The 21,099-nt window shown below is 34.3% G+C and overlaps 3 protein-coding genes across 6 annotated transcripts in view; all 3 read right to left on the reverse strand.

The window, feature by feature from the left end:
* Positions 1 to 3,697, reverse strand: part of arid3b (AT-rich interaction domain 3B) — an 84,617-nt gene extending 80,920 nt beyond the window's left edge. The window contains 2 exon segments of one of the 2 annotated variants that reach the window (NM_001083002.3): positions 1,434 to 2,111; positions 3,456 to 3,697. In NM_001083002.3, coding sequence (NP_001076471.2) covers positions 1,434 to 2,111; positions 3,456 to 3,491 — 714 coding nt within the window. In that variant the 5' untranslated portion in view covers positions 3,492 to 3,697. 2 annotated transcript variants of the gene reach the window in all.
* Positions 3,698 to 4,624: 927 nt separating this feature from the next.
* cox5aa (cytochrome c oxidase subunit 5Aa) lies at positions 4,625 to 10,421 on the reverse strand. 2 transcript variants are annotated; one of them, NM_001024403.2, is given in 5 exon segments: positions 4,625 to 4,782; positions 4,876 to 5,004; positions 5,154 to 5,275; positions 6,467 to 6,583; positions 10,255 to 10,421. In NM_001024403.2, coding segments are annotated over 4 exon segments (426 nt in total). In that variant the 5' UTR covers positions 10,328 to 10,421; the 3' UTR covers positions 4,625 to 4,782; positions 4,876 to 4,890.
* Positions 10,422 to 13,538: 3,117 nt separating this feature from the next.
* On the reverse strand, positions 13,539 to 18,237 carry rpp25a (ribonuclease P/MRP subunit p25, a). Of its 2 annotated transcripts, none has more exons than XM_087310230.1 (2): positions 18,095 to 18,186; positions 13,539 to 14,446 (listed from the first exon to the last, which is right to left on the reverse strand). In XM_087310230.1, the coding sequence occupies exon 2, from the start codon at positions 14,346 to 14,348 to the stop codon at positions 13,734 to 13,736; it is 615 nt and encodes a 204-aa protein (XP_087166356.1). In that variant the 5' UTR covers positions 14,349 to 14,446; positions 18,095 to 18,186; the 3' UTR covers positions 13,539 to 13,733.
* Positions 18,238 to 21,099: the final 2,862 nt, after the last annotated feature.

Raw genomic sequence — 21,099 nt, forward strand, 5'->3', positions numbered from 1 at the left:
CACACATATATTATACACACACACATAAATAAATAAATATATATATAAATATATATATATATAAAAATATATATATATATATATATATAAAAAAAAAAATATATATATATATATATATATATATATATATATATTTATATATATATATATATAAATATAAATATATATATATATATATATATATATATATATATATATATAAATATATATATATATATATATATATATATATATAAATATATATATATATATATATAAATATATATATACATATATATATATATATATATATATATATATATATATATATATATATATATATATATATATATAAATATATATATATATATATATAAATATATATATATATATATATATATATATATATATATATATATATATATATAAATATATATATATATATATATATATATATATATATATATAAAAATATATATATATATATATATATATATATATATATATATAAATATATATATATATATATATATATATATATATATATATATAAATAAATATATATATAAATAAATATATATATATATATATAAATATATATATATATATATATATATATATATATATATATATATATATATATATATATATATATATACACACACATACATATACATATACAGTTTAAATGAAAATTTTATACAAATATTTAAGAGAAAATGTCAGACAGGTGGGCCTTCAAAAATTTATCGGAGAAAGTGGGCCCCGAAGTGAAAAGGTTGAGAACTGCTTTTTACAATGTAGATTGTGTCAAAGCCACTTTACATAGATGAAAAAAGCTTAGAACAGCTAAAATTTAATTATAATTCATTTTGTGTGACATGTGCACACATTAAATCACTGTGTTGAACACTTCATTAATTAACAAGCAAAAAATCTTTTATCATGATCATAATCAGATTTATGGGTAATTGGACTTTATTTAAAGAACGAATATTAAAACTTTTCTGAAAGCACTTAATTCTTCTTTTGATTTTGGAGAGACATTCTCCTGTAAAAAAGCTACTCTTAATATTGTATTAGGTCATATGGAGCTCATTCAATAAGCACTTTCATCTGTAACGACGTCGAACAAACTTGTCATACTTTTGTATACTTTTCGAAGAACTCATCTTCCTGTTGTGCTTAGAAAAAAAAAAACTGGATTAGATGTCCTATTCAAAGCTGACAGCTTCTCAGTAAAACGAGATGAGTCTATTACTGGTTTCATGGTAATTGAACATGTAAAGGCTCCTATAATGTGACACTCATTCAAAGCTGAATGAAAATATGTTGAATTGCTGCTTTTGTAGGTCAGTGATGATAAAGTGAGAGAGAGCGCACATTGTATTCCAATGTCTAACATGCTCAAACCCCTCGGAGATTAATGGCAAGACAGAAATATAGACACAAACCTGTTTGAATGAGTCATCCAGGTTCCAATCTCCCATTCCGTTTGGTGTGTTGAATGATTGCTGGTCAGAGAGGGAGTCTTCGGGTTCATCTTTCACTTTAGTGGTCGGCGACAAGGGACGTTTTTTAGCAGCAGAGGGTGAGGCAGTGTAGACGGGGAACGAATATGGAGGGACTCCGACAGCAGCTTGCTGAAGCGCGAGACTTTGCTTCCTGAGGAACTCCAAGCCTTCGCTTTCCTCTTCTTCACTCCCATCTTCTCCATCCATCATCTCGTCGTCATCATCTTCATCCCCCTCAGACCCTCTTCCTCTGTCCATCTCATCAGCAGCGTCCTCCTCGTGTGCTAGGTCGGAGGCGGTTTTCACGGGCCCCCTGGCAGCTAGAGGCCCCTGGCCACCTTTCAGCGCTCTGTCTCTGGAGTTTTTGCTGTAAAAATCAGGGGTTAAAGGGGCACCCTGGGCCCTGGCGGAGGCCATGATGGCTTGCTGTGCAGCCAGCTGCTGGGCGTACAGAATGTGGGCTTCCCTGAGGTGTCTTTCCTTGCGCTCCATCTCCAGTTTAGCTTGTTGTTGTCTCTGGAGCTGCTCCATAACTGCCTCCAGTTTGACACCAGCCGAACTTGCGAAAGCTGCCTGGGAAAACGCACTGGCCAGACTGCTGTCCTGAGACAAGCTGGGCTGGATTGAGGACAGATGAAAATAAGTATGCAAACGAATACCATTTAAAGTTTGTTTCTCACCAACAACCTAATTTGAAATCAAGAAAGCTGTACTACTTAACATTTCTCTCAATTTATATAAATATATAGTAGTCAACATTTGAAATAGATCAACAAGTTTTCAACGTTGTTGTAAGACAAGAATCTGTGGTGCCCTGTATTTTTAACTGGTCACAATTTTGATGAAAGGTTTTGATCCACTTCCAATGTTGACGTAAACACACTCTATATATAAAAACACAACTACATAAATATTTTGTTAAAGGTTTAACGTGTATAAAACAAGGAACACTAGTGTAAACAACATTCAGTCTGCATTTTAGCGGGTTGTTTATGCTTCTCGAGTAACGTTATACAAAAACGTGACATTTAGAGCGTGTTAAATTGGAATTAAGCATAATTAAAAACGCGTTGACGACCACAAACTTCTCGAATTAAATTAATTTGTCTTGAATTAAAAATTAAGTTAGTACAAACACGTGTAAACAAATAAGAACAAATGAGCCAACTATTCAAATTTGAATCAGAAACGAACACACACACAGAGGCAAATGATCACAACGGCCGCTGCCGAAGAGAATTCGAATTCATTTCACAAAGATTGTAATTTGTATTAATGGTATTTTTGTAACTTACAACAAAAAGATTGATGTTGCATTCCGCGGCTAGCTTATTGCCCACTAGGCCAGCCTACCTTTGACCCCCCTAATAGAGGCGACTAGTCTGGATAGTACAACGACCGGATGTCCGGCCAAAACGGCGTGTCGATTTACATTTTGATAAATAATTAATATTCAGCCAATTCCAGTCGATTCATGATGTTACTTTGTAACTAATTACCGCATGGTTTGATAAGGGCACACAGTTACAGGAGATAGTCAAAGCACAGCCGAATCATGGCTGCCTAAAAAGTATGGCGCTCTTCCAAAAACAATTAAGCTATTAAAAGAGTGAACGAACACACGACGCGACAAAGTATATAGTTCTAACGGAAACAAACGGTGATATTTATGACTTTGCAAATTCGGCAGCACGCGTATCGAAACTTTTACAACAAATACACAGTGCCACTTGTATCATATATAAATCTAGAAATCATGACGTGTACAATGTGGATTTCGCTACATATAATAGCTTGATCACTCACACGGTGTAATCAGAATAAATATTGACTTAATGCGATAATATCAGAAACACTTAAATCCAAAAAACATGTTTTATACACTCGATGTCTGTCAATTAAATATTACAGTAGCTTATCAATACATTCAACAGGGCTCGGTGCCAACAGGACGGAACTCACCACTTGTGCTTTGCTGCTACTGGAATTGTCCACCATCACTCTCTTTTCCTAGATAAACCACCGTGCGTGTTTTGCTCAGCGCACCGAGTACGTGTGCATCCACCCGAACGTTTAATATCCCCTTTGATAAAACGATAATAAACCTCTCGATGTTTGCGGTGGGGGAAAATACAGTCGACGTTGGGGCCAGCCAAAGGGGAAACGCCTGACCTCACCTCCCGAACTGCTCGCTTAGGGACTCCCACAGTCCCCTCGACTTTTCCTCCTCCAGCCGGAGCCAAACCCCCCGCACATTAACGCACATTTAAATCCCGCCCCACTGGCTCGTGCAACAAGTTACTACGCTCTTACGTTTCCCTTTTGCAAGCAGCTATGTAAAATATTTATAGCACAAAAACAGATATGAGTTAGCATACACTTACCATGGCTGTTTTATGCATCTAATATAGTGTCGTTTTGTTGTTTTATTTTAGAGTCGAAAATCTGATCTTCAAATTAACCACATATAAAAGAAGTGTAGAAGAACATAAATAAACAACTATTAATCATCTGATAAAAGTGCTTTTATATTCAAAGTGCGTCACTTCTTTAAAATACTCGTTTTTAAGTGTAATTTTACTGATGTACGATTTACGTTGTTCGCATTCCTGTTACGCCCTCTGTTGGTTATACAGCGCTATGACGCTCGCTATTACAGCGAGTGTCACGGACAAAACAAAACTGTTTACCATTCACTTCAAGTTAGAGCAGGCGCGGGAATTCTTTCCGGTGTTTTTGCCGCTTTGAGCGTGTAAAAAAACACCAATTTACGCTATTTTGAGCAAACGGTAAAGATATGAACGTAACTGAACGGTAAACACTACTTTAAAGCTCAAACTATTCCATTTTAAACATCACTTTGTTTTACCTCAGGATCTAATGAACCAAAACTCACCCATTCACAGGAAACGGTTTGTTTTCATTGAAGTCCAAAATACAAAACAGTTCAGTGGGTTCTCAAAATATTAGTAAATAATTTACTTCAGAGTTGAAAAAAAAAAAACAAAGTAGAAGAACTCAACAGTTTTGAGATTGATTATAAGCATTTAAATAAACAAACACAAAGTTAGCATTTAAATCTACACATATGAAGCAAAGTCCAACACATCAGATAGAAACACAAGACTGAGTAAAGATATATCTCCCTTTATTAGGTCATCAATATTTTACAAGCAAAAGAACATAATAAAGGCCAATTAAATAGAACACAAACACCATGACATGAGGCAAAGACTTCAAGTACAGTGGTCTCTCAGTCCAGGCAAGAGCAGCAGTCTCCTGGAAGACTCTGTATACAAAAAGGAAAGATACATTGGACTTGTTAAGGTACAGAAACACATTTTTATGTTGTTATTTTTTTTTCTGTTATGCTAATACTCACCACAATCGTAGACATCTATGCTTTGTCAATGCCAAGTTCTTCAGGTGTAGCAATACCAAGCTCATCAAGTGTGGGCCGCAGCTCTTGGATAACGTAAGGGTAGATCTCTTTGTGTGGGCCAGCTTTATCCTGCAGGAAAGTTTGAGTAAAATATAATTACATGATATACTTTTAGAAAAAAATATTTAAAAATGTTTATTAAAACCTATAAACTTTCCACATTAAGCAAACAACATCCTCGTGTTGTATTCTGCAGTTGGCCAAAGAGTTTTACTGACCTTGACTGCCTCAAGAATCCGGATGGCACTGGCCAGATCGTCTAACCTCCGGCAGGCTCTGAGTGCTGCATCCAGGATCTTTGGTTCAGGTACCAAGTCATAACCGATCAAAGTGTTCATTCCTGAAGCAAAACAAAAGAGAAAATGCATTTACTTCACCGCCACCAGAGGGTGTTATTCTGCTAGATCTTTCTGGCTTGCGGCAACCGCAAATGTGTTCGTTTCAAAGATTTTTATAGACAAACCACAAAACAGACAGTCTTAAATTTTGGATGCACCTATACTAACAGATCAAACTAAACCAGCTTTACAGGTAAGTACACATTAAAAACAAACAATAAGTCTAACCTATAACAACAGATTCAGAATGCTTTGTCTCTTTGTCTAATGGTGTATTACAGCAACTGAAAGATACTTGATGTTGCTTAAGGTGTATTAATAATAAAAAGCAATTCAAAATGGACAGTTTAAAAAATATGTACATTATACAAACTGTGAAGAACAACTGAGGCTTAAGGTATATTATTATTAATAATAAACTGATTATATTGATAAAAATGTAAAAGTTAATGCATTCATTATGAAAGATATAAAATAAATTCAAAATTTACAGTCATTTTGTATAAAAACGTCAATTTACACTCAATATAATGTACCTATAATTAAATATATAAAATTACTATAGCTTGTTTTTGAATTTAATTATGAATTATTGTAATCTTAAAGCGATTGTTGACCCAAAAATGGACATTTCATCATCATTTGCTCTCCCTCCACCTGTTCCAATCTCTTATGAGCTTCTTTGAATTACATAGGCCATTGACTTCAATAGTGGCAAAAAAAAAAAAAAAAAAAAAAGATATGATGAATGTCAGTCGCTTTATGTGCCCATCAATATACAAAATACCTACTCTGTGTTCAACAAAAAATTAAAAAAAAACTCATAAATGTGTGGAACTTTCCCCTAAACCAGGGGTCAACAATCCTGGTCCTGGAGGGCCGGTGTCCCTGCAGGGTTTTGCTCCATCTTGCCTCAACACACCTGCCTGGATGTTTCAAGTATACCCAGTAAGACCTTGATTAGCTGGTTCAGGTGTGTTTGAATAGGGTTGGAACTAAAATCTGCAGGACATCGGCCCTCCAGAAACAAGTTTGGTGACCACTGCCCTAAACAGTCCCTTTAAGAGCCTGTTAATTTTAATATGCACAAGCCTGTGCATATTAAAATAAACTCATGTCCATTTTAATACATTTCTAAAAGTAAAATCTCACTTTACAAGCTTAGAAATCAAAACACCACCATCACCACCCACCTTTCCTCAACTCCCAAGCATCGATGTCTGGCTTGCTGAAGTAAGTGACCCAGCGGGCATCAAACTCCTCATCCGTCTCCTGTTTGCCATGGGAATAAGAGCGAGCAGCTACTGAAGCTGTGAAAGAAAAAGATCAGATAAGCTTCAAGCATGACTGATTAACTAGGCGAGTTTAAATGCGTTAGAAATTGACATGCAGGCAATAAAAATCTGCTTTTACCACCTAAGTACTTCCGGGAAGTGTTGAAGGCATAAAAAGGGTCATGAATCTAATTTAATGATTTACTTTGGCTGCACGAGTGCATTTTCTTTCATTAAAAGGCATTTTTATAATCATCAAGACTGCCGTTTTTACTTTGTTTTCCATTCACAGCATATAGTTTCAAACGCATGTTAATTCACGTATCATTCACTAAGCATACACATACTGTGCCGTCATCCATACTTAGTTTATCAGTTGTATAATGGTAATATAAGAGGAGGTAGATGAATCAATACGAAAAAGTCCAGAAGACCAGTCAAAGCTATTTTGGGATAGCCGTGCCTCCATTTTCAAAAGTTTGCACTTCAGTCAGTCTACATTGAAACAGAACACCAGCATTTACGCATTTTACATCTTCAGCATTTTCAAAATGCTGTTTTCTTAGGTCAAATATGCAAAAGCAGTGTAGACGCCAGGCGTACCGTTAATAAAACCTTTTTTTTTTTTTTTAACAAAAATGCATTAGTTTAAACAGCACCTTGAAGCCTGGATGTACTCCCAGTGCAATTGGCGTGGTCACTTCAAACTAGATCAGGGCAAATCAGAGTTTGATTCAAAAGCTCAAAACTTCACTTTGGCGTATTCCATTCTTTATCAGGGGACGAGCTCGAAACCTGGCTAAGTAAGTTTTCCAGAAAGTTCCTTCAAGTTCATTAAAAACATTTGATCCACCATTGACATGAATATAAATGTTGGGTGTGGCTCTGAGGCTCCGCCTTCTTAAACTTGCAGTTCCTTCTTCATTAAGGCCAGTGCACACCGGGATGATTTTTGCTTGTGTTTTCCATCAACGTTTAACGCTTCGTTACTAAATAAAGGGTGCCAATGTGATCGTGCACACCAACGCGCAAAACGCCAGGCGCGAAAGCGTTATTTAAAAAAAAAAAAAACGCCTCATGCTCGTTTTTTTGTTTTGACGCAGCCCTCCAAATCAGATTGGCACTTTTGTTCACGTGCACGGAGCTGCTGAAGTTACAGTAAACAGCACTTGAAGGCGCTCAAGCGCAAAACTGTCAATGCAAGCGCACATTGAAGATGCCCAGAGGCGATATGAACGTGGAGCTGCTTATTGCTCGGTGTACAATAATCATTTCTTCATCACTAGAGCTGCTACTTGAACCATTCATGCTTGTTCGAGTCATCAGTAACTTTAACAACAAGCGTGTCAACTTCCTCTCTTCCTTTTCTGTGTTATAAGCGGGGGTCAGAAGCTTAAAGTTGTTTAGCGCCATCTAACGTCAAGGAGTGATTTTGCATACTCTTCTGCTTGACGCCAGTCAAAAATTGCTTGGGTTTGAATCCGGAAAAACGTCTCATAAACGCAAATGAAAAGCATCCCGGTGTGTACAAGCCTTTAAAGTCAGCCCGCATCCACGGGTATATAATAAATGGAGTTTTTTCCTCATTGGTTAAAAAAAACCCCCATGAAATTAGGCTTCGATGCACTGTCAGAAGCATGCTGGGCCACCAGGTTGTGATATAACCTTAATTACCTTAATGGCTTAAAGCTGTTAACCAATCAAAAGCCTGCAAAAGAAGCTAGCTGCGCATAATTTGACGTCAAACATTAGGAGAAACCCCCCCCCCCAAAAAAAACACAGACGCTATGAGTCTAAAGCCTGATTTATAATTCTGCGTCAGGTGACCGGCGTAACCCACGGCGCATACAACGCGCGTGGTTGTGCATTTATACTTCTGCGCGCTGTCTCTGTTGGTCTGCATTAACACTTCTAAAACGCTAGTTGGCAGTGAGGTGTTAATGTTTCTCTGTGTCAAGGTTTTTCGCTGTTGTTTTGCTTTTCCTGAACACTTCCGGGTTGTACAAGTGGCTCAAACTTGCTTATTTTGAGGCAGGAACCGGTGGACGTGCAACAACTTTAACTATGAGGTAAACACAAAACAAAACTTTCCATCCGGAGCTCCTTCACGGGACTCCACACTTGTAAACAATCGCTCGCGCCATTCGCGCGGCTCTCGGTCCCGCCCAGACTCGTCAGCGCTACCAAGCCGACCAATCACAGAGCTTACGCTACGCGTCATTGCGACGTGTAGTTACATTTTTTGAGAGGTGCACGTCAGTGACGGCGACGGCGAAGGGCTATGCGTCAGCGCCGTAGCATACGCCGGCGTTTGACGCAGAAGTATAAATCAGCCTTAAATGTGCGGTTTGACTGCCCACACGGTTTCAAATAATTTCTGAAAATCTTTATCCTGGTGGCAGTTTTCAAAAGATTTGTTTGTCACCTGATTCGTCGAACAGCCAAAATAAATAAATAAATAAATTTCTTCGCAAACAAAAAGCTAACTTTAAAAGTCGAAACAAAATGTTTATTCTTTTACATTTAAAGGTAGAATTCCAGTTGCATACTCACCACAAAAGTGTTGAGGATCCAAAATTATTTGTCCCAAAAAAGTTAACTTCTGTGAGCTGTTTCAAACTACCAAAACGAACTTGGCTCCTTTGAATTTTGTTAGAAATTATAATATAGCTTATTCTTCCTTATATAAACATATTGGCATCTTAAGTCTAAACAAGTAAAACAAATGCACATTTGTGGTCTTATGTCAAAGAATTCACATCACACATTTACACATCATACAAAATGTGTCATCAGTGTCGGAATGTTTGCTACCAGTATATTGTTGCTTGGGAAATTTATTATTATTATTTTTTTTGTAAATGCATTAACTGTGTTAGGGCCTTAATGCAGTGAGATTTTGTCCCAGTTGGAATTTGTCCAGTGCTCTTGTATGACCTATGTTTGAGTGATACATCATGGACTGATGTGGTGGCGTGCTTCAAGCTAACTCATAACTGTCTGCTAAGGAAGGTCAGACGACGAGTATCCCAAAATTTACATAATACATAAAATCATCACGTGAAATGTTGATGTTGATACGATTTTCGAGTTTTAATAGCCTATATTTTGTAATCTATTATGACCTTTTGTGTGTGTTTGCATAGAGGTCAATATGCTTTAATAGAAAAATATTTGCTCTGCAATTTCGCAACGCGAGTTTGATGCGGATTCTTCATATTCATTTGCAATCATATTCTGCTACGTTAAATGTAATATAACCATGCATAAATTGCATACCACAAAGCATGTTTACTACGCTAAATGTGTTGAATAATATTTCAATGTGCCAATTAGACTTGCTGCTTTAATAAAAGCCGAAAGTAATATACGTGGGATGCTTTCGGTTTGAGTGTCGCGTTTCCTCTTAGCGCTGGGCCGAAGCCTCACTTTAGTGGGTCATTACAAGGACACTGTCAAAAATCATATATAAGGAGTAAAAAAACTAACAGCACATACACAGTTATAACATGTAAATGTCACACAGTAGAAGATAACACAGTGGAAGGTTGCCACTTAGAGATATAAGCTTTTAATTAAACACACCGGTGTCGCTTGGGTTAGCTGATGTGCTAAGCTACGTTCAAGGTTTTTCCGTAAACCCTGCCTCTCATTGACTTTTTGAAATGTTAGCGACTTCATAATTAAGTCACAAAATCGTTGTTTACCTGTATACTGTGGCCGTGACCTTGCTAAACTCCGAGCACCGGAGAATGACAGTCGAAGGGCGGCTCGGAACATAGTGCGGCTCACCGGGCTCAAGCGTAGCTCGGATTGAAGAACGAGAGAGACTCAGGTTGAGGCTAGTTCAGATAGCCAAGATGCTAACACTACACGCGACTGGCGTGTGACTGCGCATGCGCACTGCTTAGCCGTGTATGGACTTGGCTGCTCGTGGTTGATATATAGTAAGACGATTTGCCAAGAGGATTATGAAAGAGCATGAAGGGCAAAATATGCATTTTGAGCTGTTTACAATTCACCGAGCGTCTCTTTGAGCTGTGGTATGTATGAACATGGTAACACATATACGCTTTAAAAGCATTTGAAAACACAAATATAAAAACAAAACGCCAAGCTGCAACAATCTGCGTTTATTGTAACCATATCTGTTCAAACAAAGAAGCAATTGCTCAAAATCATTAGTTGTTGCTTAAAATCATCACATTTATATCTGTCATTACTAAAAAAAAAACTTTAACAGAATATTTTTAATCAAAGTCATAGTGGTTTAAACTGTAGCACTGATATCATTGTTAATGCTAGATAAAAACAAACTAAAGCTATAATTCATTGCAATGTCAAAGGTAAAATATGTTATAAAAAAATGTTATAATGTTTTATTGTTTTTAACAATGATATTAAAACAAAAAGTAAGCCTACTGCATCAAGAATTGTTTCCAAAATAATTGTTTAGACCAGCAGAGGGCAATCTTACATTTCATAAGTAAAACACAGCTTTATTTTCGTAGTCTATGGTTCACACACAAAGGTTTTTTAAATTCCAGACACCTAAATAAAATATTTTTCTTTTTTTTAAAAAGTCCAAATTTTAATTATCCTAATTTATATTTTAAAGCATTACTTTTTTTTTTTTTTGCTCATTAAATATGTTTTTTTTATTATTAATATAATACTGCATGGCTGTATGCTTTTATTTATTCAATCATTTTCTTGTCGGCTTAATCCCTTTATTAATTTGGGGTCGCCACAGCGGAATGAACCGACAACTCATCCAGCATGTTTTTTATGCAGCACGTTTGTTACCCCTCCCAGCCGCAACTCATCTCTGGGAAACATCCACAAACATTCATTCACATGAATATCTTTGGATTGTGGTGGAAACTGGAGCACCCGGAGGAAACCCACGCGAATGCACGGAGAACATGCAAACTCCACACAGAAACACCAACTGAGCCGAGGATCGAACCAGCGACTTTCTTTCTGTGAGGCAACAGCACTACCTACTGCGCCACTGCTTCGCCACACTTTTATTTATATATGCATAAATATGTTTGCAAATTTTATCAATTATTTGTCAACAAATCTAATTAGTAGTTAGTTATCTTAATTAGTAGTTTTATCTTATTTATTTAAATTACATTTGGGAACATTTAGATTGTTTATTTAGATGTTATTTAATAACATTTTTGCAAAAAGTATTTTCTTTATTAGTATTATACTTATTTGGAACCAATTTTATTTATTTATTTATTTTTTGTTTATTTTGTGTTGATGTGTTTATCTTAAAAAACAATTGATCTATTTGAATCTTATTTATATTTAATTTATAAAGTATGCTTTTGTGATACATTTTTATGATCAATACATATTCAAATTATATTAATTAATAATTTATTTGATACAATTTAAAAACATCTTTTTCAAAAATGTCAACAAACTGAATTACTATATTTATTAACCTAAATAACCTAGTTACGTTTTTACATTGTTCTATAAGCTGAATACTAGTATCTAGTCGAATATCACACACTATCATCTTGGAAACGATAAAATAAATAAATTATTAGAAATTAGGTATTAAAATGTTTATGTTTAGAAATGTGTTGAAAAAAAGTTCTCTTTGTCAGACAGAACTTAAGGAAAAAATATTTTTAAAAAATTTCAAATTTAACAGGAGGGCTAATAATTCTGACATTATGTTCATGACAACATGAAAATATGAATAAAACTGATTGACAATTGATTTGTTTTTATTTTATGATATAATTTAACAATAATAATATAATTTAAAGGGCATCTATTTTACTCCTTTTTCAAGATTTAAGATAAGTTTTTTGTGTTTCCAGAATGTGTCTGTAAAGATTCAGCTCAAAACACTCATCAGATTTTTAATTATACCTTCAAATATTGAATATTTTCTGCTCTGCACACATTGTTGCTGTTTTTGTTGCCTGTGCCTTTATTGTTAGTTCTCTCTGCCCACCGTTCCCACTTGCTTGTCAGAGTATGCCTCAGTCTCCGCCTGCATCAGATAAACAGCACAGTGACAGACTTGAAGGAAGCAAATCTTTTTTTTTTTAATTACTAATGCTTGAACAGAAATATCTATTTTTTAATTACACAAAAGACTGAAATAACAATCAATTTACATACATTCACAATCTTTCCATTCTCAATAATAATAATACAACCAATATAAATAAATAAAAAACAAAAAAGAAAAATAAAATAATAAAGAAAAATACGTAACAGGGGAGTGAACCAAAATATGGAACCAAAATCCTCTAATGATGAACATACATTTCTTTCTTTTTGGCTTTTCGTCTCTCTTAATGTCTTCAAATATATCACAAATTCTTTTTTAAATGCCACTAGTCTTGGGAGAATTCTGAAAAATTTACATTTATGAAAATAGAATTTTATTAATAACTACAAGTTATTCATTCGATATCTTTCTATCCTTAAGTATTTGGTCAAACTTAATAATTTCCCATGAGAGGATAAGTCTTAGATACTTTCTGTTGTATCCAAACTAATACTTCATACCAAAATGTTTGTACCAAATTACTTCAGAAAAACAAGTGTTCAGTTGTTTCAATATATAAATTACAAAACGGCCATTTATTTGAGCCCCCAATATTGAATTTTTAACCTTAGAAATTCTTTTGCAGGATATATGTGATTCATAATTTTAAAGTCTACTTCTTTACATTTAGAATCAACTGGATATGAAAGAAATCTTTTTCTAATATCATACACATTTTTCTTATCATAATGAAAGGAAGCAGATCTCAAGTAACGTTTGTGAGAAATAATGGGGAAACCGCACTCATACACCATGTTGCGGGGGGCCTCGAAATGGGAGGGATTTGGATCCCAAATTATCATCAGGATATTAAAAAAAAGAGACTTATTGTCTATATATCACCCCATATGACTGTGGACATACGATACATACAGTTCTGTTCAAACAGCTTACAAAAGACGATTTTCATCACAGGTGCCCTTTAATAAAATAAGTTAAAACTAGCCAAATTACATCATGCATTTTCATCTCTCAAATAACACGTTCGCATCTATTGCATCCTTCATTTATCCAAAACATTTCATTTAATACACTAAAAAATATACTTTAATGCAAATTCCTCCTTATATCTTAAGATCTCTTCCACAGAGCTGAAGTTTAATCCTTTCCCAAAGCTGCTCGTTTAAGACCAGGATGATCACAAGGACTCAGGGGTCTTTTTTCGGTCTTCCCAGATCCTTGCACTCCATCCACCTGTCTGTGTTCCTCTGACAGAGTGTTCGTTTCAACGGGTGGCTGATATCCGGGCTCATGCGGGTCCAGCGGCTCCTTGGACAGCAGAATACAAATGGAAGGTAAAGTTCTGTGGACGGTCATCTGACTCTCCTGACTCTCCCAAACCTCTGTCACTGTCCTGTACTGGAGCTTTGACACCTGGTGTAAACCTGCCACTTTCCTTTTCATTATCTCCGCGCAGGTGATGGTTTTGGTCACTGCTCGTCCAGTCCCGCTGAACAGAACCTGCGTCTGTCCGTCGCCTTCAATTCGAGACATGGCGAAGCCTAAAAGGTTGCGGATTTTGCTTCCTTCCTTCACACGCATTTCCAGCACATCTGACGCCAGGCCTGGGATGGGATTTGGGATTGGTTCTCCAGTGGAGCGGATTTTCCTGAATCCCCCTAGGTCGGGTGTTTTAGAAGGTCCAATTGGGTTTGTGGGATTGAGTTGAACCGGTTGTGTGTTATCATGAAGCTCTGTGTTCGGCATAAACATGTTTATAGGCTAAATTAGATGTTCTGGAGGCTGAAAAATGTCATTTATTTAGTCATGATCCCATTGAGATTCACAGAAATCTTCTCTTCTAGGGAGTCCTGATCAAGATGATTGTACAGAGAGCCAAATTTTAGGAAAGTAACACACACATAACACAAAACAAAGTTATATATTAGCTTTAACCATCAGTCGTACATCAATCTCTTAAACAAAACATCAACAAGGCTTATTTATTATTTCCTTCAATGTTCTAGTTAATGAAGGAAGTGTTAATAGTGGCATTTTAGTTTGAAAACCGTTCCCCAACAATGGAGCACATAAATATAGGAGAAAGCTGATATTTCATGTTCTGTATGCGCTTCAGGTACTATCCTTTAAGATGTTTTTTGAGGCTTAAAAATGTAATATTTCAGTAAAAGCAATTAGTTACTTAAAAAAAAATTAACTAAACATGCATTAAATTATTAAGTCAACAAATAAAGTCAATGTAACAGTTTCAAGTTACAATGGCTTTCCTTGCATTTGTTTAAATTGAAATAATAACAGTTGTTTTACAGTGTTCTTTGAAACATCATTTTCTGGCTGAAAATATTTATATTTTCTTCAAGACATTTTAAGATGTTTTTTTAGGTAAAAAAAAATAATTTCCTTCAAGAAGTTTTGATGTTTTTTGAAGGCTGAAAGTTGTTAATTTTCTTCAAAAAGTTTATGTTTTTTTTAAGCTGAAATAATTTAATATTTTCTTCAATAATTTTTTTTTATGTTTGTTTGACGCTAACATCTTTAACATTTTCTTCAAGAAGTTTTTGGATTTTTAAAGGCTGAAAATGTTTTATTTCATTATAAAAAATTGATTAGTTGACTACGTAAAAAACTAAGAGTAAACCTGTTGCCTTTAAAGCAATTATTTGACTTTTCCTAAAGAAATGAATTGCCTTAAATGAATTGCCCATTGCCTTAAAATGGTTAAGTCAACAAAATAAATTTACTTAACAGTTCCAAGTTACAACGGTTTTCCTTGCTTTTTTAAAATTAAAATAATAATTATATTTTACAGCGTTCCATCAATATATTTTTAGATGTTCTTTCAAACCAAAAAAAAAGTGTAATTTCATTCAAGAAGTTTTTTAGATTTTCTTTTAGGCTGAAAATGATTAAAAAAAAATTTCCAGTAAGTTTTTAGATGTTTTTTGAGGCAAAAAATATAATTTCCCTCAATAAATGTAGATGTTTTTTTATTGAGGCTGAAAGTTGTAATATTTCCCTTAAAGTTTTTCCCATAAAAAAAAGCTAAAATAATTTTATATTTTCATCAATACGTTTTTCTTCATGTTTTTTATTCATTCATTCATTTTCTTGTCAGCTTAGTCCCTTTATTAATCTGGGGTCTCCACAGCGGAATGAACCGTCAACTTATCCAGCACGTTTTTACATAGCGGATGACCTTCCAGCCGCAACCCATCTGGGAAACATCCACACACACTGATTCACACTCATACGGAGCATATTAGCATATACCCAATTCACCTGTACCACATGTCTTTGGATTGTGGGGGAAACCAGAGCACCCGGATAAAACCACATGAACACATGGAGAACAAGCAAACTCCACACAGAAATGCCAACTGACCCAGCGGAGGCTCGAACCAGCGACCTTCTTGCTGTGAGGCAAGAGCACTATGTTTATTAAGTTTAAAAATTTGTTATTTAATTAATTTAATTGCCTTAAATTGATTAAGTCAACAAAATAAAATAACAGTTCCAAGTTACAATGGGTTTCTTTCCGCTTTAAAAAGTAAAATAATAGTAGCTTTTTAGCTACGCGTGTTCTTTGAAACTGAAAATAAAATTATACTTCCTTTTATAAGAAGTTTTTAGATATTTTCTTTTGGCTGAAAATGTTTATATTTTCTTTTTAAAGAATGTTTAACTATATATATATTTTAAAAAAAGTAAAAAAAAACATGAATAAAAAACCTATTGGAAAAAAATATAAAAATAGTTACATATTAATTTTATATTTTCTTTAGTAGGTTTTTTTTTCATGTTTTTTAGAGCCTAAAAATGTTTATATTTCCTTCAAGATATTTTTAAATGTTCATTGAGTCTCACATAATTATTTTATGTTTCCTTTAAGAAGTTTTTTCGATTTTTCTTTTAGGCTGAAAAATGTAATATTTCACTGTAAAAAAAAGTGAGTGAACCTGTCACATTTAATGCAGTTCTTTGACTTCACTCAAAGAAATTGAGTAAACCCATTGCCTTGAAATGATTAAGTTAACTAATTAATAGTCAACATTACAGTTCCAAGTTACAATGGGTTTCCTTGATTTTAAAAAGTGTGTGTGGGGGTTAATTTTACTTTAATGTTCTGAGACTGAAAATTAAAACCTTCCTTTAAGTTGTTTATTGAGAGCCATAGATGAGAGTCTTTAGAGAATAGAAATAATCTTAAATTCCAAAAGATATGTCGACTCTGAAAAACATAATATTTCTTTCAGTAAGTTACGATTCATGTGTTTTATTTTAGCACCAAAAATGCAGAAATGTCAGGGAAAGCAAATCATGTTAAATGCTAAATGTTCTGTTTTTCATGAAACTGCTGAGGCTGAAAAAGGTCATCTTTCCTTCAGAAGTTACGATATTGTTTTATTTCAGCTCCAAAAAAATGTGGGGGAAAGCAAATAATCTTGAATGCTAAATGTTCTGTTATTCCCAAAGCTCTGAGTTGAATGACACATGTGCCATTTGCTTTATATTCTCTGGCCGTTGATGTGAAGAAATAGAAAAAAAAATCTGTTCTGTAAATCGAGCAAATTCATCAAAGCTGAAAGTGCTGAGTATCAGCAATTTCTCAGTCGCTACCTTTGAAGCATATTTCAGTCTTCATGAGAAGAGAGCTGTAACCAAACATGGCGAAGAAATGGTAAATTCAGAGACAGAACCTCTTCTTAACGTTAACAACCTCATTTTGGGTATAATTTTACAAACTTCAAGGTTTTTAGGATGTAGTTTTACAAGTACTGGATAGCCAACTGGTATAAAAAATGCCCTGATGTATATACATGTATATAAGTATAATAATAAATAACATAACATAATAAATAACTTATAATAAAATATATAGTAACTATAATGTAATTGCATACAGTATATACTACTAATACTGTAAACCCAGAGGGCACATACAATTATATGTGGGTACTTTAATAGAAATCACCAAAATTACAAAGAAATAATTGTGATATATATATATAATATCTATAATATAATATATTATATAATATAATATATATAACAATCATATATATATATATATATATATATATATATATATATATATAAGCCCCAAAGTAATTTAATACAAAATAAATAATAGAAACAAATCAATATAACAAAATTATGAAATAATATAAAATATTACAAACATGAATAAATAAATTTTGAACTGATCAAGGAGATTTAAATGTATTTATAATGTGTACAATACAATTAAGATTAAACTAAATAGTAGTATTCAATAAATATCAAACAATAGTGCCCCAAAGTATTAAAATGACAAACAAATAAATAGAACAAAGTTATAAATAATTAAAATAACATTTATTAAACTGATTAAGGAGATTTAAATGCATTAATAGGTCAAATGAAATGAATCTAAAATAATAAATTCATAAAATATGAAATAATATTAATAACATTGCAGCTTAATGGAACCAGATTAAATGAATTTTAAACTGATTTACCTTTCTGCATGTAGAATCCTCATAGACTTCCACTGTAAGGTGAAGTTTTGCATCTGGCACTGCGTTTCCTGCTTGACGTCTGGTCATATTCTGAAACAGGTTTCACATATTTACTCTTAAATGGAGACTGGCACACTCGCGAATGAGCTTAAGAGCCAATCTGAGAGCTTGTTTGAGGGACACGGAGAGGGGAGGGAGACGAAGAGCCAAAGCAGCTCTTAAAGAAACAGTCTGGCAAGAGCTTGGGGGAGAATTTCACATTTCATCCTGGCAACCACTTGTCCCGGAGTTTCCCTTTAAAATTCTCGGGGTTAATGAAGTTCTGTCAATCAGCCTGTGTTTGTGACTAATTAACATGCGTGACCGATTAAAGCTGAGAGTTTAAAAGCACATCCTTCCATGCGTGACGACACAATTCAGCCTGTAAACAATTATCTACATGAAAACAGCCGACATATGCCTGGATTGTGCTTTTGTGAAGTAGTCACTCAAAACTGTGGAATTGTTCCTCATCTGTAAGTCTCACCATCATTTTTAAAGGGAAAGTTCACTCAAAAATGTAAATTTACTCGCTATTTAATCACCCTCAGGTAGTTCCAAACCATCCAAAGTTTCTTTTTTTTCCTATTGAGTTTGATGTAACTGGTAACTGTTCACTTTTAAAGTAGGAACAGCAAATACAATGTTAGTCTAACAAGCAGCCAAAGTCTTTTTTTTTCATTAAAAGATCTGCCAAGATGGTAAATAGAACAGTAATAACCAGAGCTGTGTGATTTTACTAATTATTCTGATTACTGAAGGACTCAATTAGTTTGATCAGGTGTTGATCAGTACTTGATCACTGTCTGGTCAAGTACTACGGTACGGGTCACCTTTATCAGGCCTTTGTCAGCCACCTGTTTGGTGGGCGTGGTGTATGACAGAAAGTTTCAGTCGAAGTCATTCTCGCTCGAGGAAATCTTACTCAAAAGTAAAGCTGTATGGGTCGTTCACAAATTATATAAAAAGCACTTCCCACAAAACAGATGCTTTATACAAATACTTGTGTATAAATGTTCATTACTAACCTTTTTATGAACATGATTTTAATTATGACCGCAGATCAATGACATAGCCCTCTGTAACGTCTGCAATTATAGAAAATAAATAAATAAATGCAATACGTATGAACACATGTTACTAGCTAAAGAAAAACTACACACAGCATTCATTTAGTCATTTGGGTTCAAAAACAACACGCAAACCTCTCATCTGTATCTTTAATCTTCACCAGCACATGTAACCTCTTGTTAAAAAGTAATTCCGTCATTCCGAGTTCATAATGGTCCGAAAGGTGATGATAAACATTGCAGTTTGTTTATGGTTTAGGTTGGAGACAGAATCATTTGCTCCTTTGTTTTTTCCAGCTTCTCCTTTGTTTTTTTGTGCTTCACTCTTGCGTTTGTCCGTTTCTGAAAGGATCAGATGTCAGAAGCACTGCAATAATCACTCGTATGTTATTATCATCAGCTGAAAGAGTTCATTATTTCAAATATAGACGCGCACATGAGCGATCGCAAGCTGAAAGTGAAACCACTTGCACTATTAGACGGCCTCGTAAAACAAAAAACAGGACACAGCAGAATTTGTTCCTCTTGGCTTTGTGGCTGTACATCAAGACATTGACAAGGTTTGTTTGCAAAGAGTACCCAAAAAGTGGTATGGTACAGTGGAAATGGCCATAAAAGCATATACCGAACCGTACCACTCAGTGGAAACGGGCCATTAGGGTTCGAACTAAACTCTGCAAAGCTGCAACCGAACTCAGTTTGACACCTGGGATTTAGAGTAATTTTAAAAATGTTGGTTACTTTTATTTTCTTCAGTAGAAAATATTAAGGTTTTTAGCTGAATTTTTTTAATTCATTCTGAATTATTGGTAATTTGTATAATGCAGGTTAATGGTCACCTGTTTTTGAGGTAAAGAAAATAAAATAAACTTACAAATATGTTCAATTCAATCCTGATGGCTCCTGATGTTACTGAGGTCTTATGAAGCAAAATGATCAGTCTGTGCAAGAAATTAAACATTACTTGAAATAATGTTAGGTTAGCATTATCATGTGTAAGGATGCACTTTTTTTGCCAAACTGGTTCTTACCTGTGATTTTCCAAGATGTGACAACTGCTATAAATGGCGCTCGCAGACATGACTCTGTTCTGATAATTGAACTTGCGTCTCGATAACTGCTTGAACAGCCTATGGATTAAAACTATTAATGTTGTAAATAATGTTCAATTTCCTTCACAGACCAATCGTTTCGCTTCACAAGGCTTCACTTCATTTCGCCAGGAGCCATAGCTATTGATTTAAATGGATGTGTGTTTATTTTTAACTTTAAAAACGTAACAATGACTGCTTTTGTATAAATTACCAACTTCTTTACAGTTCAGTTTAACTGCTGAATAAAAGTCACTTACATCTTGAGCGAATTAACTGAATTTTCATTTTAGGGTGAACTATTCCTTTTAATTTATTTACATACAGTATAAATGATTCAGTTTTGACTAGTATATATGTATACTAGAAGTACAAATGTTACTGACTAGTACATATTTTGTAATATACTGGTAGAGTAGTTCATCGCTAAATACTAGTTGCCTACTCAATTTTTGTAGACACCAACAATAATCATTTTTAAATGATACCAGTAAGTGTTTGTATATAGTATAACAGTCACAGCTGCTTATTTACTCATCCTACCTGTATGTTAGTTCAATGACAATTCTATGTGTAACATTTCAAATAAATTATAATATTTGATATATATAATAGATATGAGTGTCAATAAAAGTACTAATATCTAATAAATAAGAATTAGCAACTATTAAATAAGTATCAGTATGTAATAAAGGACAGCTGGTATCTATTAATATGTACAAAAGATATATTGAGCAGCACCATGGCGCAGTGGGTAGCACTGTTGCCTCACAGCAAGATGGTCGCTTGTTCAGTTTGCATGTTC

Source organism: Danio rerio, chromosome 25 (genome assembly GCF_052040795.2).
Source record: "Danio rerio strain M-AB ecotype USA chromosome 25, GRCz13ab, whole genome shotgun sequence".
Lineage (NCBI taxonomy): Eukaryota > Metazoa > Chordata > Actinopteri > Cypriniformes > Danionidae > Danio > Danio rerio.